This window comes from Oxyura jamaicensis, chromosome 3, assembly GCF_011077185.1.
Source record: "Oxyura jamaicensis isolate SHBP4307 breed ruddy duck chromosome 3, BPBGC_Ojam_1.0, whole genome shotgun sequence".
In the NCBI taxonomy this organism is placed as follows: domain Eukaryota; kingdom Metazoa; phylum Chordata; class Aves; order Anseriformes; family Anatidae; genus Oxyura; species Oxyura jamaicensis.
This window is the reverse complement of record NC_048895.1, coordinates 47,425,458-47,453,448: the sequence shown is the minus strand read 5'-3', so window position 1 is coordinate 47,453,448 and position 27,991 is coordinate 47,425,458. Positions and strand designations below refer to the sequence as shown.

At 36.2% G+C, this 27,991-nt stretch overlaps 1 protein-coding gene across 2 annotated transcripts in view; it reads right to left on the bottom strand.

Moving 5' to 3' along the window:
* PRKN (parkin RBR E3 ubiquitin protein ligase) overlaps nucleotides 1–27,991 on the bottom strand; it is a 743,993-nt gene that overhangs the window by 379,858 nt on the left and 336,144 nt on the right. For both annotated transcript variants that reach the window (XM_035323308.1, XM_035323309.1), the window contains exon 5: nucleotides 18,429–18,512. In XM_035323308.1, the coding sequence (XP_035179199.1) occupies nucleotides 18,429–18,512 (84 nt within the window). The remainder of the gene's footprint in view (nucleotides 1–18,428; nucleotides 18,513–27,991) is intronic.

Here is a 27,991-nt window from a genome sequence, read left to right as displayed (position 1 = left end):
GTGAGGCTCTTCAGCACCATCCAAGTGAGGCTCTTCAGCACCATCCAGCTCTTCTCTCACCCACTGTCTCAGAGTATAGACAAAGAAATGAAGGCAGCCCATCTGCTCTTAAAATGTATTTTTGCCTGGGAACTTACCTCAGAGGGATCTAAGGCCTAGTAGACAGGTAGCCAATCACCAGGAAACCAAAACTAACATGGCACAGATACTCTAACACCTGATACGTAAAGATGCAGTAAATTAATTGCAATAGTAATTTTTCAGCAAGAACGACCAGACTTTCATACAAAATAACATGAAAAACTCATGCCCTTCTTGTTCTGGAAGAACACAAACTCTCCCCTCTTCCCTTCTGTTCTTAACTATTTTCACCAAAGTCTCATTGAGAAATACAATTTCTGATCTATGCTAACTTCTTGGCTGAACCAAGACTGCAGTTTTCAGCATGATTAAATTATTTCCCCTAGCCCCTGAAGCCCAACCATTTGGGCTCTATTGGGTTCTATTGAATTTGTTCACCAGGTTTCCAAAATAAACTGTTTTTACACACTGAAAAGTTCCTTTAAATTACTTGAGCCACAGAGGAAGTCTTGGTTTCAGAGTAGCTACTTTGCATGTATTATAATCATCATATCCTGAACATTAGTGCTGATTTCTAGGACTTAAACTTTCCCATCAGTCTCTTTTAAAGTAGAATCCAACTGTTTAAATTTGTTATTAAGTGTTTCCTGTAGAGAATCAGCCCTTTACTCTGAGCTTAATTTCCTCTGGCAATCAGATTTGAATTTTTATGTGAATGTAAGCCACAAAAAGGGCTCAAGGAAGGAAAAATTCAAATACTATATGACATCAGCTCCTCAGACTTTGCTTCTTATAGCACAAAAAAAAGTGTTCGCAATTACAGGTTTTCAAGATTTCTTTCTTGACAAGCACCTGGGGTAAAGACAGTGATGAAGAATTTAAAGTGATTACAGAATAAATCTAGAGTGTATAATCTAGAGTGTATAAGAAACAAAACGCCCATGTGTGAATTTCTGTCTTTCACAGGTGACATTACATTGCACTGTCACCCAAAGAGTCTTGTCTTGGGCTTCAGAGAAGTCTGAAGAGCTCTGAAGAGCTAACAAATTTTAAATGAAAAATCATGAACTACAGTATTCTTTTAACTAGTGTTTACCTTCTGTGACTATTGCATATGACACAGCCAATTCCATGGTCCAGTCTGTAAATATCGCTGGATCTCTGCCACATATGCATTAGATTCCCATCCATCCAATATTGTTACAGATACTATTACAACTGAAACTTAAATTTTGTCCATCCCTGGATATCTAAGAAATCTAAGAAATCAATCAGGTTCAAAGCTTAGTAAAAAAAAAAGTGTCTTTAACCTAATAGCCATCATAATAAGAAAAATTACTTATTTTTTGGTTTTAGTCTTTTAGCCTTCAGCTAATATGACTGGTGTCTTTGAGTCTTGCATCTGTCCATCAAGCATACAGATGATCTACAAGCCTGCAACGCAGCTGAAAGGCAGTACTAAGACACCTCTCCTTTAGCACTAAGGCTGCCTCAGGGGGAGCATCAGTATTTATGTGAGGACACTGGCCAGACAGAATTAGGCTGTAATGCTACTGGAGTGGTTCTTTGCCTCATTTCTGTACCTCAGCTTTGAAAAATTGGATGGTTTGTTCTGTCATCTTTCCAATGCCTGCCATAGATCAGGATATGAATGAGCACACACCAGCCAAGAAACTGTCCACTTATATTGGGGATGGTGAGAAAAGGAAAGGAAGGAAATAGCAGAAATGTTGCACTCTCCCTTTGTAAGAGATACACTTGTCTTTTGCTCTCAGGACTCAACATTGTACTAATGAATGTTTGGCACCTCCTGAATATTCACTGAATAGGCAATGGAGGCGTTTTTTGCATGATTTGCGTCAGAAACAAACCCAATGTACTCCCATCACTAAGAAGCAGCCAGTTCACAGAGACAGATTACAGCCAGACAAAGCAAATCCACCCTAAAATGTGTGGATAGATGACTCTCAGCTCCAAGTGTTTTGCTCCAGAAACTTTCTTCCTACTGGCCATCACTACTCACTAAGGCAGGCATAACCTAGGGATGAAACCGAGTGGCTGAAGTAACTTCAGCCTCCACCCTAAACATGAGCAGTTGCCACCAGATACTATTTTGGGAATCCTGTATACCTATAAAAAGAAAACAGGAGCTTCCAACACAGTTTCACCTAGTTCTAATGATGCAGGCCTGAGAAAAAAGTTTTTTCCCCCCTCCAGGTGAGGTCTCTGAATGGGAATCAAGCAGTGGACTAGAAGGAATTGTACTCTGCTCTTATTTCAGGGAAAGAAGGAAATTGCATTCTCTGTATAAAAAAAATATTACAAAAACACTTCAACCATCACTTTCTCCTTTCTATAGAGAAGACTTCAAATTTTTGGCTAGGACAAAAAAAAAAAATGGTACTAATGAAACAAGAACACCATGAAAAAATTATCAGCTTTCACCAACTTTCAGAAAAAGAGCCTCAGCTGATACCAGCATGTTCCAGAAGCTAACACTTCTTAATGGATGAAATTGAAACGTTCCTGAAGAAGCCTCCTCAACCCTCCTCAAAAAAAAAAATAATAAAATAAAATGGTTTGCCTGTTTCTACAGTTTACATGCCTCATACAAAGATGGTTTTAGCTTCTCATTTTTTGTATGATGTCTTATAAATTGATCATTAAAAACACAGGGCTTCACAGATTAAAGCCCTACAAAAACTTTCTTAGAGGTTTTGAGAAGTTCCTAGAGGTTCTTGAAGATTCCAGAGAGCTGCAGTAAACGAAGGAAGGAAGTGGAAGGGAGAAAAAACAAAACAGAAAAAAAAAAAAAACACTTTTCTCTTTGGCTAAATTGCAAAACCCAGTTAATTCTTAGCAGTAAAGAACTGAATTTGTTCCATGACATTTAATTTAATGTTTTTCATTGTTTCCTGTTATTTTTTAATTAATTCAATATATATACAGATCCTTATGGAAGATGATGTAGAAAACAAGTCACAGTGGGAAATTCATCATCTCCTCTCTAATCTTATTAGGCAAAAAAATATATAATTATGTTTACACGGTACTCTTGCCTATAGTTTCTAGCATAAGGAACTTGAAAAATGTAGCAAATAAGTTAAATAACCATTTAACACGACAAACTTATTTTATGTACATACCAGTACAGAAAAAGCCAATATTAATCAGTGGTTAACAGAACAGTATCTGATTTGAAAAGCTCTTTTTTTGTTATTATTTAAAACAGAAAGATGTGGCCATTTTTCCTTTGAGAATTTCATACATAGCCATACTGTCTAGTGTAGATAGCTATTTGCATAGCTTTAAAATAACGCTGATGGGGTCTTGATAGATTGCTTTCACTATAGTGATGTAATTCGGTTTTCCCAGCAAACCTGTAGCTATTCAGACTGCCTTCATTACAAAACCAAGCAGAAAAAAATAATCCTAAATTAAAAATCAGCATCCAGGCACAATACAGCTATTCCCATACTAGCAAACTGCTGACTCTTAAACCTTATCCGAGAGCATTTCTAGGTGACTGAGCACAGTCGCCGCACAGTTGTGGTGTTAGTCCCTGGCATGTTTCGGATGGGCCAGTGAGCACCTCACACAGTTCAGGCATGGGCACAGCTCCCAGCAGGTGGTTTGCTTCCCTCTTTTGGGGACTGAGGAAGCTTGGTGGCTGCAGAGAAGCCATGCTGTGCCATTTGGCCTTAGCGCATGAGGAATTTTACCAGCAACGTTTGACCTTGTGGCTCTCCTTGTACCACTAAGCATGTTTTGCATCTCCCTCTGCTTCCGCGAGCACACTTTCTTCCTAAACAGTGCCAATCCTCTTCTGATCTCCTGGGGTCTTCTGACCAGGCAGGTGGCTGCGAGCCTGGCCTCTTCTCCATTGTAAATCACACTTTCTGCTCCCTGATTTCTGCTAAGTAGGTTTCTACCTAAAGTAGCTGTAAATTCATTCTTAATTCAGTCACAAGAATTTGCGTTAATAGCAACTGTTTTCCTCACTAGGATCAAAATATATGTCTGAAAGTGTGACTAAAAATGGATTTATACAGTAAGAGAATCTTCTACTAAGAGAATGAACACTGTATGAACAATACAAAATGTTTTCTGTAAACATCACACATTGCTAAGTTCTCCACTTGACATTTCAGAAAATTATTTTGAAGATCTGTCTTAAAGCAATTAAAACTGCTAAAGCTTTAACTTGCAAGTTACCTCAAAAACATATTTGTGAAAAGCCATTTTAACTATCTTTATTATGAAACTATTTTACACCAGTTTTATGCATGGAAAAGCAATAATTTAGTAGATACAGATGAGTCACCAAAATCAGTGCCTTGTTACCGGCTACCAGAACCCTGACAGACAATTAGCTGCCACGGACATCAAACAGAAAGCGCTGTCCAGATGCATTGTCTTCAACACAAAGGTTCAAACAGTGTTCCAGGTTACCAGTGCTGTAAAGACACGGGTGCTCATGGCCATGGAGTGCACTATGGTGGTGTGCCCGTGTTCACGGGAAAGATGCACTAATTCACAGTGACCAGCATGCTGGCACTGCTAGCACCAGCAGTGCTCCAGCAGAACAACTGGTGGAAATTAAAGCTGCCCCGACTTGCATTCAAAGGTATGTGGAGACAGAGCCAAAGGCAGAGATACTGATCTGTTTGGCTCAAATCCCCTGTGTAGGATGTAAAGCTTGCAGAGGTAACTGAGCCAACAGAGATGAATTTGGCCTCACGAATGTTGTGTTTGCCTAAACATAACAGGTCTATTATAGCATTTGTCATGACAAATCTTTTCTCAGACTCCAAAAGTCTTCCATAGATGGCATAAGCAATTAAGCAACAAGTGTTTGCCAAACACTGCCATGCAGTTACCATTGCCTGTACAGTTTTCCTATTGCTGTGCTCTCTGCACAGGCATTATCTTATTGAATAGCAGCCATATTCATTAGGAAAGGTCACACAAATTTACAAATCAACTTTCCACCACATAGCCTACGTGTTCGTGAATATGTACTGCATACATAGAAGACCTTGTATAAATACATTGCATAAAGCAATTCCTTCAGAGCAATCATAAGTAAAATTGGAAAATATATTTGTCTGTAAAACATATGCTTCATTTAAAGGTGCAAGTCTGTAACATCCTAAAAGTGTGCCCTTTAATTTCAGATGGAAATTACACCTTGGTATCTGTTGTGGCTTTGCTTTGCTTTTCCCCCTTCACACATTTACAGTTTGAACTTCTCATTTAACTACTATCACTCTACGACCTGCTCTTGAGGAAACAAAAATCATCACTTGTAAAACATTACCTACAATAGCAAGTCCAGCCTTTAATAGGACAAGTAACCTATCCAGTCACTTTTTCTGGAACCATAATAGGACCTTCCTCAGCAACACTTTTGAAAATAAACACATTTATGCAGGAATTAGAAAACCTGAGTTGAACACTTTCCTGAACACAGAGTGAGCTTCAGCCCTATGGAGAGGGGTATGCAACTATATTACTACAAACACAAATACACGTGATCATGTTTTATCTGTCCTGTCATGCAAAATGCTGAAGTAGCACAGAGGGCAGGGACTTGAACTCAGGGCTCCAAAAGCTCAGCTTCAGAACGATACTTAGGATACTCAAGACCACTATCTGCAAAACAAACAAATAAGCACAACACAACACCCCCAACACATGCCATGCTACTTTCTCAAACTAAGGTCCCCCACATACTGCTGGAATTGGTTATTCTGGTGTACCTCAAACACAAAACATAGATGCCATAAGGACTCTTTCTGCCCAGGCCCACCAGAAGGGGCAATGCCCTTCTGCAGGGATGTAGCAGGTGAATCGCCTTTCTCTCCATATACTGGATGAAACAGGCAACAGCTACTGTATCAAGAGACAGTCCTCTATAGAAATTAATTCCAGAGAAGCACACAGTCCCTCTGGAGTGCATTGGTTCAGATCCCCAGGCTGAGCATTATGAAGAAGCCAGGGGCCAGAGATGTGCTGTGCCTCTGCCTCACGGAAGGCTAGCAGACCAGCAGGAACACCCCAAGTGAAATTTTTCTAGCATGCAATTTGCTTGCTCTTGAGGAAAGTAACCAGGGAAAACAAATTCATGTATCATAAGATGTCCCAGACATAATATACAAATGTTTTCATGAAATTGAAGTCTCAGATATCCAGTGACCTGTATTATGCTTTAACTCAATTTCTTGACAGGCACCCTGAAGCCTTGGCTGCCTGTGTGAAGCCAGTAAGTCTACGCAGTAAGTCTATCTTAAGGTCACTGAGAACAATCTGACCTTCTACAATGCCACTTGATGTAAAAATGAGCATTTTTTTCCCCCCTAAGAAAATCTTTGTCTTACAGTATACTATCTCTTAGGTAACCTGCGTTGCTAATTGTAAGCCTCCCCAGTCACAGAAGTTCTCTAAATAAGAAAATGAAAAACGCATCCTCAAGAAGCACGTTCCAAGAGGCTAAATATACTCAAAATGAACTCAATGTCTGATGCATGACATCATACAGTTGTTAAAAGAAAAAGAAAACATGTAGAGTTATGGAAAACATTACTTCAAATGTAGCAGCAAATATGCTAACATATGTAGGTCATTTGTTTAAGAGGTTCTTCTAATTGTTGTCACTTGCTTTTGATTTTGGGGTTGTTTTGTTGTTGTTCTTTAACATGGACCCAATTTTTTCAGTAAAGTTCCTCTCTTGTTCACATAATGTACATATTTCTAAACAGTTTCAAAGAATAATTGTGACTTCTACTATTACTTAGAAATCAAAGTTTAATTCAACGGCACAAGCTTATTAGGTCAGATTTCTCTAAGCTAGAAAAATCAGCTGAAGAGGTTTCTCACAGAACTCTATCTATACAAATGCTCTAACAAAACCTGTGAATTATAAGAATTAAGTCATTGCAGCAAATCCTTATTGACAGGTTAATGATCCTGCAAGCTAGGCACTATTTTCTAGCAGTGCTTAAGATAAAGCTCCCATGAATCAATCTGTTTGATTCAGCAAGTATTGTTATTTTTCCCCTTAACTTTACAACCTCAAATTTATAGGGCACTGATATTTTTGTTTTGAAAAATGATATGCAGTTACACCTTCTAATGCCATTCTAACAGCAGCATTTAGAGAGAAGTTACTTTTAAGTAGTTACCACGCAGGCAGAAGAAGCATGTGGCTTTTCTCTAAAGCAAATAAAAACAAAACCAACTGATGCAACTTGAATACTCCTGGGTCAATTCTGATGTTGCAATGGTGGGGCGGCAGCAGCAGCAGGAGATGGAGCTTTGGGCATCAAAAAGTTGAAGCCTGTTTCCCTAGAAGGGGCTCTCAGGTCCTCTCTTCATCTCCCAGCACCAGTTTAAGTACGGGTGGCTTTTATGAACAATTCTTAACTGTAGATACTTTGCCCATGTGCCTTCAAGTAGCACAGTGGAAAAATTCAAACACTTCTTCCATAGGTGGAAAACAGACTTTGTGCCAAGGTAAATTTTACAGCAGCTTTTAGATCTAACAGAATATATCACACAGTATGCTAGCCTGCAAAATGACAGTTATTAAATGCTCAGTAACTGTACTTGCCAGATATGAATGAAGAAAGCATGCTCTTTCGTATAAATACTGCCTGACATTTTTTGAGGACTCCTATGTAACTACACTGCACCCAAACAAAATCACCTTCATTCAGTTTGATTGCGGATAGATTATTGCAAGAATGTCGCACGCTTGAAGGGAAATCCAAAGTTTCAGTCATCAGTATGAACTTGCCACAGTTGCCGACAGTAGCATGTCATTTACATCATGTGCAACAAGCAACAAAAGACTCATTGAAAGCATTACTGAACTTCACTAAATCACAAAGAACTACCCCTGAACACACTAGACATTGCATGCAAAGGAAAAAAAAAAAGTATTAAACATTTGTTATTTGAAAGAAAATTGGGTCTGATTTGTGAAACAAACTCAAGTAGGCATAACGTTAAGGTTTGGAACTGATTATACCATACCTTCTTGAGTAATTTCCGCTTTCAATATAACAGCATTTAAATCATAGTTTCACTTACTGCTTCCCAGTTTGTTTAGGACCCTGAATGTCTGCAACTTTTCTAAAACATCAGCAGATCAAATACCCAAACAGGAAAATCACCTCCAAATAATACACAGGAATGACCTGTAGAGCAACATACAGCATAAACAGGACAACCATAACACTGCTCCCACTACTAGGCACAGGACCTTACTATGGCAATAACACATGCCAGCAGGAATCTCACACCTTCTTCCCACATTTCTGTCAGGTATAAGAATATGATTTACTGAATTTGGAGTGTGCTTCCCTTTTATATTTAGCTATTTAACTATGACTGTGCGCGCTCCCATCCCTTGTGTAAACTGGAAAACTTGAGCCACTATATAGTTTGCAATAAATACTTTGTCATATTTATCCTTTTTATCTCAGTCTAATAATATCTGGCTTCTTTAAATTACCTTTTCTGGTAACATCTGGCTATTTCAGGAATGATCGCATAGAGCATATGGCAACCTATCTAGCCAATGCCTTGTCTCTAATAGCAAGCTAACAGATGCCTAGAGTATGCATTTATAATTAAAAAAACACACCACACACATGCACAGGGCAAACCTAACATGGTATCTCCCTAGAGTACATTCCCAATCACCAGCTACTTGCAACTTAGACTTCCTAACACAGAATAGGTATCTTAAACAGTTCCTAATGGATTTCTCTTCTAATTCTTTGTCACTCTTTGAATCCGTTGTAACTTCCACAATGCATCACAGTAAAGACTTCCACAGGGTAAGCATGCACTGTGCAACAAAGAATCTCCCAGTGGTTGTTTTGAACATCATAACAACTGGAAGTGGGCACAATCAGGCCAAAAAAAGGATGTTACAAACTTGGGACAGTGAAGCAACATTACTGGTGTCACATCTTTTCGACAGCTACCACAGCATAGATAGAGAATTCCTCACTGCAGTGCATCATTGACATATTTTTCAGACATGTCTAAAAGTATAAAAGGGGCATTTCCATTCAGTTTTGACTTGCTGGTACTATCTCCCTTTTGGCATAGGCAATGGAATTACAAAGGCTGTGAATGATGCAGGATTTGCTCACATGATGACCAACTGCACGCTGCTCACTTTCCATAAAATTGTGCCCTTGATACTGTCTCATAAACGATCATTTCATATCCTTCTTGAGACATTAACTGCTATTTCAACAAATCCAAGGGCTTCACAACAGAAAAGCTGTTGACTTGGTAATCTAAGATATTGGTCTTGCAAAAACTCTCAACAAGTCCTGCTACAGGACAAACCTTCAGCTCACCTGAAACTGCCTCAAAAAGAGGCATCTACACTGTTTGAAAACATTTTCAAGAGCTCTTATCAAAGGAGATGTGAAGCTGTGCTCAGAACTGCCTATTTTCTAAAGGCTATTTCAGAAGACCAACAAAACATAGAAGCTTAGAATGATGACGCAAAGTAATTGCTCACAGAAGACAAAATTAGACAATGAAAAAAAATCTCTGAAAGCACAATTAATGCTCATGTTTTCAGACAAGGTTTTCTGGAGATGCAAAAAATAACGAGCAAAGGTGTGTTTTTTTCCCCCTTCAGTAGCAGAGTTAACAACTTAAGAAGAACATCAAAGAGCAAAGAATTTGTTTGAAGGCATTATAATCGTCAAGATAGTTTATTTGATCTTCTACAAAACTGACATTTCCTCACACATAAATACTGAGGATTGCAACAGAGGAAAGATGAACTAAACCTCCTGAAACCATTCAATACAGAGTACAAATACACAGGCTCCTTTGGGTTTGCCAGAATGCCTACATAATTTCAGTTTACAAAAACAATAAGGAATTATTCGTTGGTGATATTGAGAAAACTGAAGAACAGATCCAAGGGCCTGGCCTGACCTCAGCTTTACATTTTTTATGATCCACAAAATTATACATTGTTTAAAAAGTATAGCTTCTTAAAAATACTTTAAAAGAACAATTTTTGTGCAATATGTAACCAATTGATCTAAATCATACTTGTGATATTTGCTGATGGTAGGCTTTGATACCTTTCTGTGACCCATAAAAAGTGTTTAACATACTCTGGAAAATAATGTATTTCTACTGGAAAAAGAGTGAATATTCACCTTTTTTTTTTTTTTTTTAAGATGAGGATAGATCTTAATAAAAGCCTTTAGTTTTCTCCCCAAAATAAATAATTCAGTTTTTCTATATTTGTATAGAATTAATTATATTTTATAATTCAGTCTTTACCTATCATTGATTTTTCTGCTGTAAAGAATGGAATAACAGAATTTCTTTATAAATGAAACATTGATCGACTCCAGAATGAGGTTACTTTGAGAATATCTGCAAAACAAAGATCTAATTATAGTTTCCTAAATAGGTAACTGGGAAGTTAAAATTGAGTTGAAATAATCTGTAGCTACAATGTAAAGAACTCTACAACGTATCATGGACCTTTAAATATATATAAAAAAAGTCAACTACCTTGTTTGTTTCTTCACTATTCAAGCATTTGAGATAATAGCAATTACAGGTGAAAATGTTAAGCATATTAATTTAAAGGTCTAGCAAAACAAAACAAACTAATTTAATTACAGCACCTTGATAGGTTACTCTAAGTCTGCTGTTTTATTTGCTGTTTCCCCACCCTACCAACACACACTTAGAAAACACTCTGGTGGCAAAGTAAAATAAAAACAAAAACAGCACTTAGAGTTTTATAAGGATGATTTTACAAAAACAAAACTACATCATATCATAATCTAGGGCAGCTTTATATGAGGTAATTTAGGTAATTACAGGCATGTAAAGCTGACAGCAGCCCTGGATAGAGTAAATTTGGTACTTTTTAATAAAGACATGATGTGTAATTAATGTCAATCAACAAGGGCTTATGGTAACTAGACACCACCAGACTAATCTGACATTTTTATGTGATTACAAGTTTAGCAGAACAACATAATAGCAATGTTGAAATTTACACAGATTTCTGTGGCATTTGATACAGAACTCTGACATTTTGATTACAGAACTAGAACAATGATAGATCAATGTTAGATGGATTTAACTGATACATTTCAAAATGTAATTTTTGCACAGTGAGTCATCAAATAGTGTTTTTCAAGGTGGTCTTGCAATGATCATTTCCTAGCCCTATACTATTTGAAACACTTGTTAATTTTCTGGAAGAAAAAGTAATTAATCAAATTTTTCAGAAGACCAGACGTCTAGGGGAGTGGAAAATAATGAAAAGTGCAAGTAACTGACAAAACCCTATGGACAGCTTGTTCAGCTGAGATAAACCACATAACAGGCATTTTAAAACAGTCAAAGTAAAATTGCACCTTCAGAGACAAGGGCCATACACACAGGAGGAAGGACTCTATCCAGGGAGGTGGTAATTTGAAAGGTTTTTGGTAGGTAACTGTATGAACCAAAACCCTCAAGGTAACATCACGGTTAAATTGCCTAATAAAACTGCTGGTATCTACACAAGCAAGTAGACCGTAATGTTTCTGTAGTTGGCACTGATGGCACCTGTGTGTGACTGGTTCTGAGGCATGAAGTTTACTAGATATGTTGAAAACTGCTCACAGTGATGCAAATAGCTAAATGAATGATTAAGGATGGGAAAATGAAGCTTTTTTACATTAAATTACATCTCAGAATATTGAGGTAAAGTACAAGGTATAGTTGAACCTTAGTCTACAGGCATTAACACACAACTTGTGTTACACAGTAGGTTGGATGAAATGATCTAAATGTTCCTTCTGCTTTTATATCTATGCACCACTTATTTCCCATATATGCATGACAATTAAATAATCTGAAGATTCTGTGGTACAAAGGATTACCCTACTTGCATCTTTCAGCTTCATATTTTATACCTCAGCAATTCTGGATTACCGAACAGTTACACAGAAGCAGAAATTAATAATGAAATGCTAGCACACACGCCAGATTGCCCTGTAAAATTAGGCTTTGGGGCAGAACTGTTCATCATGTAAATAAAGAAAAAAACATGCAGAAACATAACCTCTTTCCATACATTTCAACTTCTAAAACAAGTGCTAACATGTCTATGAAAGTTTTTGGATGATCAAAGCCAGGGCATGCTAAAAATTGCTTGTATAGCTCAAATAACTTAAAAATTCAGTAATTTAAAGCAATTATGTCCTGGCTTGCTGCTGTATTGTTACAGATGTGTTATGAGAATGATACATACACTGTTGCAATTGATTAGAAGGCTCACAAACATTTCAAAAATGACATTTTACATTAACACTAGATCCGTCTTAATATACTATAAATTGTTGAACGTTTCAGTCATGCAAGTGGATTCTTACATTTTTTTCTAGTAAAAATCAGAGTCAACTAACTGGCTTTAATATTTTATTATATAAAAAATAAAGATTGAGTAGTGCATCTGTTCTATAGTTATTCTAGTTATGGTAAATCTGTACATAAACTGCAGTTATAGACTTAAAGGTTAAACTGATTTTGTCCGTTGTTATGTTCAGCTAAATAGACTTTCAGAGACACTCCTCACAAAAAAAATGTAGAAGCTTATTTTGTTATGCAAGAGAATCACAAATAAAGTAAAAGTATTACATGTGTATAACATGATAACTTAGTGATTAAAACAGCAATTTTGACTTTAATTCAATGAACTTCATTTCTGCGGGAAATAGAGTTTAATTCAGAAAATTCTCTGGAGTTATTTGCCCATTTGTTAGCTGTCCCCTTCTTATGTCACAAAATAGGAAAGTAGCTTACACTGATGAGTCTGGTTTACTTGTTACTTAGCTTTGAACTAACATTCACTTGCATTTAAGCTTTATTCCTTTTCTTATACCCTGTAATATGACATCTGTGCAAGAAGAGTATAAGAGTTCCTAAGTAATAAAAGCAATGGCCGCAGTCTCTGGGAAGTAGGAAAAACTGAAGATTGTCCAGTATGAAATTTGAACCATTCCATTTTCAAGGATGGATAAAGAAGCTGTAATGATCTTATTTCACAGATACTAGCGTGTCTTCAAAGAACTCTCATCTAGTATTTTAATTAGCACCCCTGTTCCATCACACTGTGAACATGTTTTTAAAGCATGTGATATCTGAACTAATCTTTATTGCATAAGACAAACTAACATGGACAGCAGTGAAGTAGAAAAAATAAAAAGAACAAAGTCAAGAGTTTTCTTAATATATCTTAGAATTTTTTAAAATTACCTTGTAATCTTATTCATGTGAGTTGGAAATATTCTAATGGTTCCAAGGACAGACAGATATAGCTCCTTTCCCAAATAACTATTTCACTGCACACAAGGAAGGATTAATGAATAATATAGTAATGTATCAGAGACATACTATAATGAGATCATAGTTCTTTAGCTTACCATATTCGCATTTTGATAACATCATTAAATTTACTACTTTATTCTTGATACACTAACCGCTACAGAAAATTATTTCTATTCTCAAATGAAACTGAGGTCTGAACTGATCAAAGCAAATGAGATGAAAAATGAAGTATGTTTCATGCAGTGATGTTTGAGAATAGCTTTGGATGCATGAAAAAAAAAGAATTTGGTAAACTGTGTGTTTAAATCATCCAAGCTGAGCACTGTTTCCTTGACTTCGTAATCCAGTATATTCCAGATAAGCACAGACTCCCTGTGGAACACGCTGGCTATGAAAGCATTACATGGTATTTCTGTCCTCAGGCTTGGGCCTAGTGACTGTAAACATGCAGGACAAGGACAAATATGCATGACAAATCCTTAAAGATTTTGAATATTGCTTTTTTTTAAGAAAAGCAATATTCAAATCACACAGGAGAAACATGGAAAAAGAACAAAAGTTTAATAATGTAAACATATAACATGCTTCCTACTGCAAACTTCTTGCCCCCAACATACGTAGTAAGGCCACTGTATAGTGGAATCTGTTTAAAACATGTATAATCATCACATACTGAACATGTATTAAAAAAGGCAAAAAATAGTGAAAATAGTGATCAAGCTAGAAAATAAATATAGCAACCTACTGTATCCATAGCAAAAAAAAAAAAAAAAGCTCAATTTGAACAGTATAGTGATATTTAAGGAAACCCAATATTTAGAGAGGCTTCAGGAAGTTCACAGAAGTCCCATTGCTTCTTTGAGAAACATTGCTGAAGTGCAGCATATGTTTTGAGGACTAGAAAAGAAAGAAAAATGCTATTCCATTTTCATGATCATAGACAGTTGATGCAGCCTTCATCAGAACTATAAAATCATCGTTATATCAGCTGTGAGGCATATATCAAAATTGGATAGAGATACATTTATATTCCCATTAAAGTCATTTTCATTTTTCCTTATGCACAATAACTTAACCTGTATGTGAATTATAGTTCTGTTTAACCCTTCCACTATTGTTTCTGAGACTTCAAGGTACACAGAAACTCCTTCTGCACAGCGAGAATCTCAGGAGCATACACAGAACAGTAATGTTTTTTCTAGTTTTCTAAAACTCAAAACAGTTTGCTGTATGTTGTGCTTTGTAGACCCAGCAGTGTCTTTTTGTGACCGATACATGTTCACTTGAAATGGGGCTGATGCAGAGCCAACTCCTATGAAAGGATTACTACAGAGGTTTACAGAGCAGTCTTACAGCTCTGTTTCTAACTGCCTATGGGGAAAGCTGTATCATTTCTGTGGTTCTTGATGGCTTTTGAGTAATGTAAGCCTAAGGTAAGAGAAAAAAAAAAAAAAGGAATTTTTAAATACACAGAAACAGCCTCTCTTCACAATTAGAAATACACTTCATTACATAATAAAAATAATGTTCATTAAGTATTTCAGAGAATTGCAGAGGTATGAGCTTAATAAGAACACTTACTCAGTACTATTTTATCTGAGTAGGAAGCTATTTTACCAATTGAAGAAGGTTTAGTATCAAATATTATCAGATTGCTTGTAAAGAGAAACCTGAATTCACCAAAAGCACATCAGAAATTACCTTTTCCCCCAAAAGAAATAAACACCAGACCCTCAGAGTAACAGCTAAAATTTAATGTACAGTATCTAGAATTTTTGTTCAGCTATGTGACAGCTGTATTTATTCAGCAGCAAGCATATGTTCTAATTATTAACATTCCAGTGAAAACAAAAAACAAAACCAATATAGCTCCAAAGTACTCAAATTCAAACTTGCAATTTATTAAGAAATAGCTCACTTGTCTACTTCCCTGAGTTACTGATAATTTATAATGTTCTGAGAAAAAAGCCATTTTAATTTTAACCCTGAGGTATAGTACATTATACTTACATATTCTGTCATAATACTATTTTGAAAGTCTTTTTTTTCCTCTCCTTTTTGTCTTTTTGGAAAGATCTAGTATGATTTTCATTTTCAGCAATTTCATCATTGATTTGGACAAAAAAACTCGTACAAAATAATCCTAAGGTCAGTTGACAAATCTTACAAATATTAAAGAAGTATTGGAAAACCTTGAATTAGTACTTCAAATACACCATTGGAACACCATTGCACTAAAAAGGAGAACTGCATTCGCAAGAAGAATTAATTTGCCTTTAAGAAAGAAAATAAGAGCTTAATTGTGAGATTTGTCTCTTTAAACACAGCAGTTATCTTCACTTGTTGGTTATGAATGGTTTGGGAATGTTTCTAGCTTAAGAACACAGCAGCTGACAAGACCAGAGACCTAGTTATTCCTTCCTTTACTAAAGGCTTCACACTTTTATGTGTCTTGAACCCAATGCTTTCATTGAAGAAAGCAACCTTTGGCTATCTAGGTAAGTAGCAACAACAACAACAACAAAATAATAATAATAAAAAAAATAAAGCTATTTGATCTGTACCTAAATTGGGCTCATGTGAGAGAAATATTTGCAATTTCAAATAATGCCCATTTCCATAGACTTTGGGTGTTCCTATCCAAAGTATACAAAGAATTACAAGGAAAAAATAAATGAAAACCAACAGCCTGGAACACTTCTGTTCCATTCTCTAGAATAAGTGTCCACCTGCAAACACACTCAGCAGCTGCAAGTGTTTTGAGACAACTACCAGAAGTACAATGTTTTGCCACATTTATGGAAACAGCTTGAAAGACTCAAAGTTTAGCCTCATTTCAGCTGATTCAGTGTGGTACATTTAACGTCAACCTCTCCATATTTTAATCCACATATTTGAAGTTTGTTACAGAAGTGATCGGAGTGTTCCACAACTAAAATAACATGAGCATCCACAGCACCTTCATGGTGTGGAGACTAGTGGATGACATGAAGTCACAATGATTTCAGGTAGGAAAAGTTTGGGGAATAGGCATCATTTGATCATTAGACTGTTCTACCAGAGCAGGAAAGAGCGACAAATCCTTGGAGACAGGGCTGTAGAGCCTCTATTGTTTCCAGCACTGGGAAAGACATAAAACAAAAAGCTCAGTGATTTAAGTCTTTGGAATTGAATTATTTTACAGGAAGTAGAGAAACATTTTCACAGTGATAAAAGCTGGAAAAAAAAAAAAAAAAAAAACACACACACACACACTTCAGGGGCTTAGAGGATCTCCAAAGATTTCTAAAGCGAGGATCTGGTGCAGGGTTATATATGATAGGTAAATAAGTGAATCTGTCTAACTATTAAATGAGTTTTCTTGACTAGAAAGGTATTTCTGGCAATTCTTGTTCAAACCATAAGAAGCAGGATTATTCTTCCATCCTAGTCTTGTTAGGATGGAATGCCACTGGATCAAGTGCTTTGCAGCTGAGAGGGAAATTGCTTCAAATTAGATATAAAGTAACAACACGTTTCTATGATGACAGTGACATACCTGCATTTAGGGTGATCTGTGCAATATGTCTGCCTAAATTAGATTGCCTCCTGATTTTTGTTCTTCAGTATTGCCTTACTGGAAAATAACATTCATCCTTGGCTTTTGTCAAGCAGGCAACTCGCCAGAGGCATTAACAGCAATGGGAATCATGGGACTTAGTTGACTGGGAACTGGTTATTTGCCACAACATTAGCCAGTTAAGATTTTAGTTTTATGTATTTTGTTTGTTTTGAAAGAACCATGATGGTATTTTACTCCATTTCCTGCTTCTTTAAGAAAAAAAAAGGAAAAAAAAGATTCAGTGAGGGAATGAAGTCAACCCTCTTACAACTAGAGTAGTTCCTAAAGTATAATGATAAACAGACTACAGCTAGTAGAGGGTTTTTTGTCTTGTTTTTACAAACACGCACCTGACATAGGTCAATAATGGAGATGCACAGAATAGCCTTCCAGTTTAAAGAGAGCAGTTGAGCCACTACTAAAAGGAGCACACTGTGAAACAGAAGCCCAAAGAAGCAAGACCTCGGTTTCTGCTGGCTGTGTATGGAGAAAACAATAAATCCCATTTTAAAACAACAGTGTGGTGCCTAAAGCTAGATAAAATGCTTCCTGACACCATCTGTGGCCAAGAAGGCCTATGGAACCACATGGATGCAACACTTCACAACTGCCTCACTAGGGAAGACAAAGAGATGACTACACTAGAGTAGGTGAATGCCTCTGGAGAAACAGCACTCATGACATCCCAATCTGTCTTTGAAAGCAATGTCCAGAAGCAACAAACCAAATTAAACTTTTTCCTGAAAAAGAAACATTTCCAAGACCTCTTTCATACTATTGAACAGTATCTAACACGTGAAAACATATACAAATATACACTTTTAAGAACAAAAGTCCTCATTCTTAAGAAATTGAGATGCCTGTGCTACTTCTTAATCAGGTTTTCCATTGATATCACTCTGAGAAACGCTTAAACAATGATAACCATGTGACAGGTCATAAAGTAGCAAGCAGTGTAAAGAATCAACTTCTACGAACAAAGCCTGAAAATCTGACATGAAAAATCTGATTTGCAAGATGAAATCTGAAACTTTTAGGGCATTACTATGGAGAAGATTATGATAAAACATTTACAATACCTTTATTTAAGGTATTACACTCTGCATATCAGGTATGCATACTTGAATATTTAAGAGCTCTGCTTCAATAAAAGCAATCAAAATTTTCCCCCTTCATCCTATGCAGCAACTGACCAAGTTCTTCTGGAGGAACTGGAGATGTGTATTATCTGATGCTATGCAACTCTTCTGAAGGGCACCCTGCACATTAAGTTAAATTAATTTCTACAACTCTAATATGTTTAGAATGGATACAAATGATTATTTTCGTAAGTACTTGGGGAAACATGAAAATATCTTACCGCAATAGTTCCATTGCACCTTTGGGACTGGCAAACACCTGTTATTCTCTTTGGAATCAGCACATCATCCCAGCAACATGGGCCCTTCAAAGGAAAACAGAGCATATAAAGGTTTTAATCTACTTATGAAAGTAAACACATGAACGTTGGTTTTGTTCCTCTCTTCCTACTCCCACTTCTGTTTTAGAGTTTTGCTAACAGTTTTATTAATGTTGAAAAAGTACAATCAAATTACATGAGAATATCCATAAGTAAAACTCAATATTTAACGCATAAAGTTCCTCCATTCCAAGGTCAATGTTGTGAACAAGAGGCAAGCAGTAAGTGTTTTCTCAGTTTAAGACTGAGACTGTTTATTGATTCTTCACTTTAGAATATTTTATTCAGAACAGACTTTAGACTTTACAGCCCAGACTTGCTGGATTTGTCCTGAAACTTTTCTCCTCCTTTACTTTAAAGACCAGTCACATCATGCACCTTCCAGTCTTATAGAATCAGAATGAATTTGTGAGAGAGGTTGTGAACTCTGTTCCAAGATTTGCTATTTCATACTGAGTCCTTCGGAACTCAAACACTAATTCCAGCCATGTGTTTTCCTTCCATTTGTTCCATACTCCATACTTCCAATGCTCATATTTCAGATAAATCCTGTGCCAAATCCCTAGAGGTGTTTCTAAAAAGTACTGCCCAGTTTCCTCCATGGATGAACAAGCTAACTAAGCCTCTTTGAATGCATCTCTTGTATAGCAATCATATGTTGGTCTCATACACTTACTGCTCCTGTTATACTTTAATAGGACTAAGAAACAGTTTTTCTGTTGTTTGCCACTTATAACCATTTTTTTTTCCAAGTGCATAATTTCAGTCTTATAAAGTTTTTTTTTTCTTCTGTAATTACTCAATCTTTCGGAAAGATGGCCCTTTGATTTTTAATAACCTCCCTTTCTTTTTTCTTTAACCCTACAATTCAGTCATGCAAGCTTCCTTTCAGTTCTCCTTTAATTTCTGTGCACATGATCTTTGATTCTAGCATAGAGTCCATGCCTCCTAGAATACTTCGCTCTTTTTATCTGCTCCTTCTCAACAAATTTCCTTATTTTATGTAGTTTCCCTTTTTTAAAACTAAGCATAATACCAGTAGCTTTCTCAGATTCCAGGAAGTTTCTGAATGTAAATATATTATGGCCACTGTTAATAATCTTAATAACAAAGATCTGTTCTCTCTTGCATGTTCTGTCCATAAGACAGCCTGACAGCACCTAAAGACTTACTCTTGGAAACACAGCCTGACATGATTCTTACCTAATTTCCATGGAAACAATTGAAATAGCCCACTATCATTGTTTTTCATGCACTTTTAAGCTTTTGATTTTCTCAGCACGTTAGACTATCATCATCTGGTCAAGTGGCTGCTAATGGGAGTCTTATATTTTCTCTCTCAGGCATACAATTTTATTCCATAAGAATACAATGTTTCTCATTGACTTGTGGAAGACAAAGATGACTAACAAGTTAATCTCTCTCTAACATGTATCCTTTTACCTTCATCTTCACATTTGTTAGTATGCATTTATTAGAACAAGTATTTTTCCTATTTAGTATGTTTGTATCTCTCTGGATAATCCTCATTTAATTTATACACTCAGGAAGAGGGTACTAGAAAGAAGTGGCAAGAAGAAAGGGTGCTTTATAAAATTTTTAAAATACACAGACCCTGAAGCTCCAACACTTTTTCTGATCCTGTTAATAAAATCCACAGTACATCTTCCTGTTACTTCAACCCTCTTTATTAACCCTTTATTCTACTTTCACCTGCATGATTGATATGAGACTTTCAAAGTCAATGGTATTATGCCAATATACAGAAAAAAAGTCACAAGATTGCTACACAATAAAATTTAAGTCTCATGAGTAGAAGCAATTCTGCAGATATATGTTATCAGCTATGGTACTGATCAGTTGATTGCAAAAATAGAAAGTACTTCAAGCCAGACTTTTTACAGTTATTAATCCCTTATCTTCACTAGAGTTATTTCAGAAGAAAGCTTCCCAAGTATTCAATAGTTCTCAGGTCTGGGTCCATAATCAGAAAAATCTAAGGCAGCACAGTAATTCTTAAAAAAAAAAAAAAAAAAAACACATGCAGAAGATGATTTGTATGGTTGATATTCCAGAAAAGTGTTTATTTCAAATTGATTCGAGTGTGTGACTATATTGATTATGCCACACTAGTATAAGAAACCAGCAGCTGATTTGCAAAATATAATCAAGAAATCATCCTTACAGAAACTAGAACAGAAAAAAACTTGTGTAACAGTCACTCGTTTGAGTTCAGCATCTACAAGTAGCGTGGGATCAGGTCCAAATACATTTAATATAGTAATATCCTTTTAGTAACTAACAGTAATTACAAAATGATGCGAGTTTTGTGGTCACTTTCATAAGGTCCCATCTACAAGGGAAAGCTAGCATGCTACATGTCATCTCACACTCTGCAATAACTTCCTTTAGACACTTCTCATGCACACAGGAATAGTCTTCACAAGAAACAGCTCTCTGTTCAAAAGGAAAATGAACTAGCAGCACAGTCCCACATAACCAGCAGCTACTTGCCTGTTCACTCACACTGTAGCTTACAACTTCCTTATTTCTCCTCTTAAAGTAAAAAAGCATCATATCCACCATTTCTTTGCATTAATTACAGCAATGGACACAGAAGAAGGTCAGATGCACATAGCTCTTCTGATAAAGTGCTTTTGAGTTACAGCTAAGTCTAGGTAACGTTATCTGTTTTCACACGAGATGAAATTCTTAAGGACAGGTTGAGCAAACAGCAAAAATCTAAGAGGCAGAGACAAAATATCTTTCCTTTGTGAGCGACTGTGAGAAGTAGGAGAAATATATATAACATATATAAGATATATACTTAATGCATTCACAATACATTATACGCATACGTAAAATGAACTAAAAAAAAATCTCCCTCCCCTGAAATTAATGCATTATTTTCCACATTTGTAATAACAGCAATCCTTCTTTCCCAGATATGTGCTTGGGCTTCTTTCGTGGTCATTACAATATCATTAAAGTACACACTTCTAAAAGATTTAACGTGTTTGGGAATTTTAGCTTTCTACCTTCAAAAACCAGCAAAAAAGACTTATGTCCTTGAAAAAAACACTGAATTCAAAGCGTTCCTGTTTCTTTAGGAACAGCACTACTAAATGTCATTGCTATAATTGTGCCAGAATAAAATTAGGAATTCTGGGGAGATAAGCACTTTAAAATGAGATTTTTGTGTTGCTCTTTCTCTAGTCTAAGAAAAGCCTGTCAACTGCAGACCAGCCAATCGCTTGTGTTGTTTAACACCACATGCTGCAGTGTTTGTAATTATTAGTTTACATTAATCAAGAACACACTGTAAGAAGAACAAAGGCTTCTGATTGCCAGGTTAAAGCAACTGCCCCTCTTGTATGCAGCCACAGAGAAAAGCTACAAATTAAAAAGAACGACCAGAGCAGACATTTTTTGGTATATAAAACAGGAAAATGACAGAATAAATGTGAATAGGAAGAACACCACTATATCATCAAATTAAGAAAAATTAATGCCAAATACAGTTGAATATTTACCATACAAGTGGGTATGGGAATTTTCATGCTTTGGAAGTCTGGTAGCCATTCCTTTCTTTTTTAAGGTGGAAAAAAAAACAAACAAAAGACAGAAACAACAACAAAACAGCAAACAGCATATCAGATTTCAACTGAAACTCCTATGCAATATATGAAGAACTGGGAGGATTAAGGTGTCTTTCTCCAAGTATACGGGAAGTACTGGAAGCCTGTATACATTCACCAATATATTGTACTGGTGGACTGCAGAGTGTACTGTACTCCCAGTGGCCAAGATCTGACTTCAGATGAAAATCATTTATGCTTCTACAATACAATGATCACTTTAAAAAAAAGTCTCTGTGAAGATAAGTAGTTTTAGATATCTCAAATGACAAATTCTTCAAAATGCAGTTGCTGACTGAACTGTTGACCTGTGAAGTCAGGGAAAGGTCAGAAACAGAGGTCAGCAATAGAATCCAGTGATTCATCAAAGACTTTGAATCATTTAAAAGGCTGAAAACTATCCAAGTATTTAATGCTTTGTATTTTCCCTGCTTTATATTCTCCCCTTGTGAACAATATGCAGCAGAATATCATTAAAACACATCTTTGTACCTACTAATACCTACATGAGAGACATAAATCATTAAAATGTTGAGCAAATGACCCAACCAAGGGACAAGTATTAATGCAGAAGGATTTTTAAAAGAATGGAAGAAATTCCAGGTACTTGAGAGGGTTTAAAAATCAGCATATAAGTCACTGAAAAAGTGCTAAATCTAATGCAAGCCATGCAAGCACTCAGCCTCTTCTGCAAAATAATGGTTATTAACCTGTCTAAATGAGACTCTTTAGAGAGTTAACTCTTGTATGGTGCCCCCTAAGCATGAGTTTAGTATCTTAAGACAGTAAGACAAGAAAGCTCCCCAATATGTGAGGATTATTTAAAAAAAAAAAAACACCTGGTTTCCTTTTTTTGCCACTCCGTAACAGAGGAATCCACACTAAATTTCCACTTTTAACTGTCTCTAGTGCCAGTATGGAAGGAAAACACTGGCCCCCAGAGAGCAGCAACTGGGAAAAAACGAGACAATAAACAGGCATACACAGACACAGCTTAATACATGCATGAACACTACATGAACAGCAATGGATCCCATCTACTATCACAAATCTAACACATCTTCGGAGAGATGACAAATTTTTAGCTGTTGTTTTCTTCTGCTCTTCTCAATGTCAAAGAAGAGGTCAGATGGTCAGTATCTGGAGGCTCACGGGTGTCGCAGGACCAGTGGGGAGGCTAGAGAAGGGTCAGCCGCTGGAACAGCCCCAAGGAACTAGATAAAATCTTGAGTATGTCAAAGGGAAAAAAAATAGGGCTTTTTCTTGAACAGATAAACACAGTGATTAAGCTGACTACCACTAGTAAAAAAAAAAAAGGTGTTCTTACTTGTTCTCAGTATTCCTAACTTCCTAACAAGGATTTGCTCTTCAAGCTCCACACTTACTACTAAACTGACACTGATGAATGCTAGATTGTTTGTTCTGTACACAGTCCATATGACACATTCAAATAAAAGCTTTCATTCTATTTTATTAGTGCAATAACAGATGACAAATTAAGACTTTTAGATAAACCTATTAAGAATTTATAAAACATACATCAGTATAACTTAACAGAGCTATCTGATCATCTTTTCAAGCACTTATTGCGAATAACCTAGCTGCTATGTGAATGACACTCAGACTCAGAAGATTCGCATTATGTGTTTCTAATAGTAAACAAATTTACTACTGAATAGAAATGAGATCCAGCCTACTTGAATTGTAACATTCATGTAGAACTCCATATTCCAGAAGTCCTTATATCTTGATGATTATGAATACAATAAGACTATGTTTATTAGATGCTTGCTAGATTTCTACTGAACACTCAGATATCATATAGATGTTACTTATTCTCAAGTAGAATTCTATGAATAGTAGTACCTGGGTTTGTACAAGATGCATCTCTTAAAATTCCCAAAGCAAAGTCTAACAGCATCCATCAGCAGAGATGGAAGACAATAAATTTTATAAAGAAACTGCACAGTGCTTGCTAGCGTTTTACAGATGTTTTATTTAAAATACTTGAAAAATTACCTTACGTAATCTATTGCAGGTAAAAACTACCAGACTGACAACTTTTATGACCAAAATTCTCTCCTTAGCCACAAACATCACCACAGAGGCAGAGATAATTAAAGAATACCCACAGTTTACACAGATCTTCAAAGGCTGCTGCTAGCAGTGAGAGCAATTTGCATTCCAAACTACTAATTTTTTGACTTTTCCTCTAAGAGGGATACCAGCTGAATAGGACACAGGTAGCAGGATACATGGATGTGACAGGCCGTTTGTTTAACAGTGAAGCTCTTTTCTCCTGCAAATCACACTTCAATACATGCTACTGCGAGTGATGTAACTTCGCATGTCACGCCAGAACAGTGGAGAGAGGGCCTCCCACTGCACATTTTGCTGGAGGTAAAGCTCACCCACATACCAAGGACTGACTCTGACATGGCATCTCCCATATAATAAGCAACACAGTAGAGAAAAGACTACCAAATTAGACCTAGGGCTAGTTTTAATGAGGTCTGCAGAAAGGGAGTGGGAAGACTCATTAACTACTTAGTCTACACAGCACATTTTAAAAAAGAAAAAAAAAAGAAATCTTTTAGTTATTATTGATTTTGGACACTAGAACAATCAATAAAGCACATGGATAGCTTTATTCATATGAAAAATAATGCTGAAGTAGAGTTAATCACAGGTTTTAAGTCTTTAGAAGATTGTACCTACTTGTTTGATTTATACTGGTATCTTAGAGATTAAATTCCTTGCAAAGTGCCCAGCCTAATTAGTAAATTGACAGTTTTATGTCAATAGTTATAACTCTTCCAAAATGAAGTAGCTGACAATTTGCTGAACTGTATGAAGTTGTGCAATTAGGAAGACTTCCTGCGTGACAGTTATTTCAAATGAAATATAAGAGAATCATATAACTAACTGAAAATGCAGGTAACTGTTGTGAAATAATTTCTATAGTTATTTCACTGATATTTACTTTCTCTTTCTAATCACAGGTATCACTAAAAAAAGTGTATTAGCAGATTTTCTTAAAAGTTCTGGTCTTTATTCTTTCATATTGTATTCTAGGACATATATCTGCAAGAGTAACTCCATTGATCTCAAGTAAATGAGCAAGGGTTCATACAAAGACATTGAAGATGAAGGTGTCCATAGTAATCTCCATATCAATAGTATTTAAAAACTGGTGCCATTTTGCTAGCTCAAACAAGTTTTCTGTAATATAGGCAAAAAAAAAGATTCAAAGAGCTACTTTTGGACTGTTATTTATTTTTATTTTTTTTATTATTTTTTTGTAGGCCTTCCCTACCAAAGAGGGGCTAAAAGAATTAGAAAAACTCATATACAACTGCATCTGAGAAATTGAACTGAAAGAGTACTTCTTGACTGCCTTAGGAACATAGAGACAGTAGTTGAGAAAGAAGATACAACTTTACAAAAGAAGAAATGGATTAAAAAATAATCTATCAGGCTAATGACTTCTAATTTGAGTGGTATTATCTCTAACCACAAAACACATGATTCATGTCTTTTTTAATTTTTGTTTGTTTTCTGGGTGACATTATATACTTTATCAAGACTGAAAGAAGAAAACAGAACCGGAGAAAATACTTACAAGCATTTATTGTGTTGGTTGAAGTTATATTGTTAAAATGATATATGTATTTAGATTTTAAGTGTTAACACCAACAGACCATACTCAAGTTCATAAATCCAGGAGCAGAATAAAAGCAACAAACATCAGACCCCCCCCAGCTTCAGCTGGTCTTGCTGCCATAGGGACTTTTCAAGCACCTTCCTGAAGAAACCAGGTCACTATGAGCCAAAGAAGATGAGAAGACGTAAGAAGAAAAGTCACAGCCTCAAAGACATGCCACTTCTGCACCAGGTTCTGAGCTTACCTTACTGAAGCAGGAGAGAGCGTGCTCCTGTTGTTAGAGCTTCAATTCTTCATTAAAAACAGTCATTGGCAAATTAATGCCAATTAGACAGTGCAAAGACTACTTTTGAAATCCATCCAAAATACTGTTCATGTTCTCCCCTTTTCCACCCTGAAATTACACTTACAAAGCTGTAAACAGACTGTGAGCTCAAACTTAATTCATACCTCAGGTTTTTCTAGAATGTTAGCTGCTGGCACCACATGTAAATCACCCAGTGGACTTGCCAGGGTGGGCTATGAGGAGCAGCTCCAGGAAGAGGCCTCATCCCCAAGTGCCACCAAGGCCTGGACACAGAGGCAGGGCCCCTGTGCAACAGCCAGGGCTCCCCCTCAGTTTAGTGCAAAGTATAAGGGGTCCCACAGGCTTGGCACAAGGTAAAAACCAAACAAACAGCATAAGGATGAAGTATTCCTAATCACATAAGCGTCACCAGCTGTTGTGCAGTTTGTCGACCAGACTGATTCAGCCCACAGCTTCCTCAGGAGCTGCTCCCCCCAGGCCTGAGATCTCTGAGCAGACTTCAGCCATCGGGAGGCAAGGTACCTCTGGTACCTCACAGCAAACCTTCAAGTCTTTCAGTCTCTAAAAAAACGGGCAGTTAGATTAAAACTCTTTAATGCCTCTAAAAGATATTTGAAGTTCAGTGTGGAAAAGCATTGGTGATTATATAATCCACAATAAAGAGGGAGACATTGAGCTTCTCCTTCATTAAACAGAATGTTTCAGATCAGATTAGGTAGAAGATATTTTCTTTGTGAAAGTTGTAACTCAAAAAATAAACTAAAACAATGTCAAAAAAAATTTCATCTCACAATTTTAAATATTTCTGTAAAGCTATAGATAAACAACTTCATATGTTTTAGGTGCAGAAGATCTGGCCAATCCCACAATTCAAAGATTTATAAGTATGCCTGCATGGGAAATATGAGTTGAATAAAGCAGCACACACAAAAAAAAAAAAAAACATTTAAAAGAAGAAAAAAACAAACAAACAAAAGAAAAAACACTAAATTAATTCCACATACAAACTTAAAATTAGCATTTTCCTTATAATGCCGGTTAGACACCTTGCAACACAAATTAACTTGAGTATTAGTTAAATAAGGGTAATAAACCAAAGAGATAAAATAAGAAAAAAATATAAGGTTCATGAATAGTCTACAGTAATAATTTGATTCAGATATGATAACTGCATGTCACACCATTTATGTTTAAATATTTTTATTTAAGAAGGATTTGAAAACCTCTTTTAACTGGGAGATGAAGAGAACAGTCCCAGGTAGACAATACTCAAAGTCCTCAGCTCATCCATTCACTTTAATAGCTCACCATTAGACAATACTTCTAAAGACTAGAGTCAGATCTACTCCTCAGGCTGCAGTAGTTCTCTATTGAGAGGATACTGCCCTCCTTCAGTATGCATCCGTGACATTCCCTTTCATTCTCTGTGCTAAGATCTACGGTGCCTTATTTCCTCTGCTTTTAAATTGTCTGAAGGGTCTCCTGCCCATTCCTTTTGCCCACAGTCAGAGAATGCTAGATAATTTGAGGGAAAAATAAGGCAGAAAAATTCAAATGGATTCTAAGAATAAATTTCTCAACTAATCAACACAAAGGTCTAAATCAGAAAGGCCACTAGCAAGACACTGCTTCTTAAGGTGATCAAGCAAATTTTTCAGTTACTATAGTTATATAGAAATGTAACTATCAAGATTACACACCACAGTACCTCTAGAAAATAGGTTGCTATATAATCCATTTTGGATTTTACACATAGTCAAAAACCCTGAAAGACAAAACATTACAGCAACATCTCAAATGTTCCAAAGGGAAGATAGTAGGATATAAAAAGCTTTTTAAATGCTTAAGAACAAAC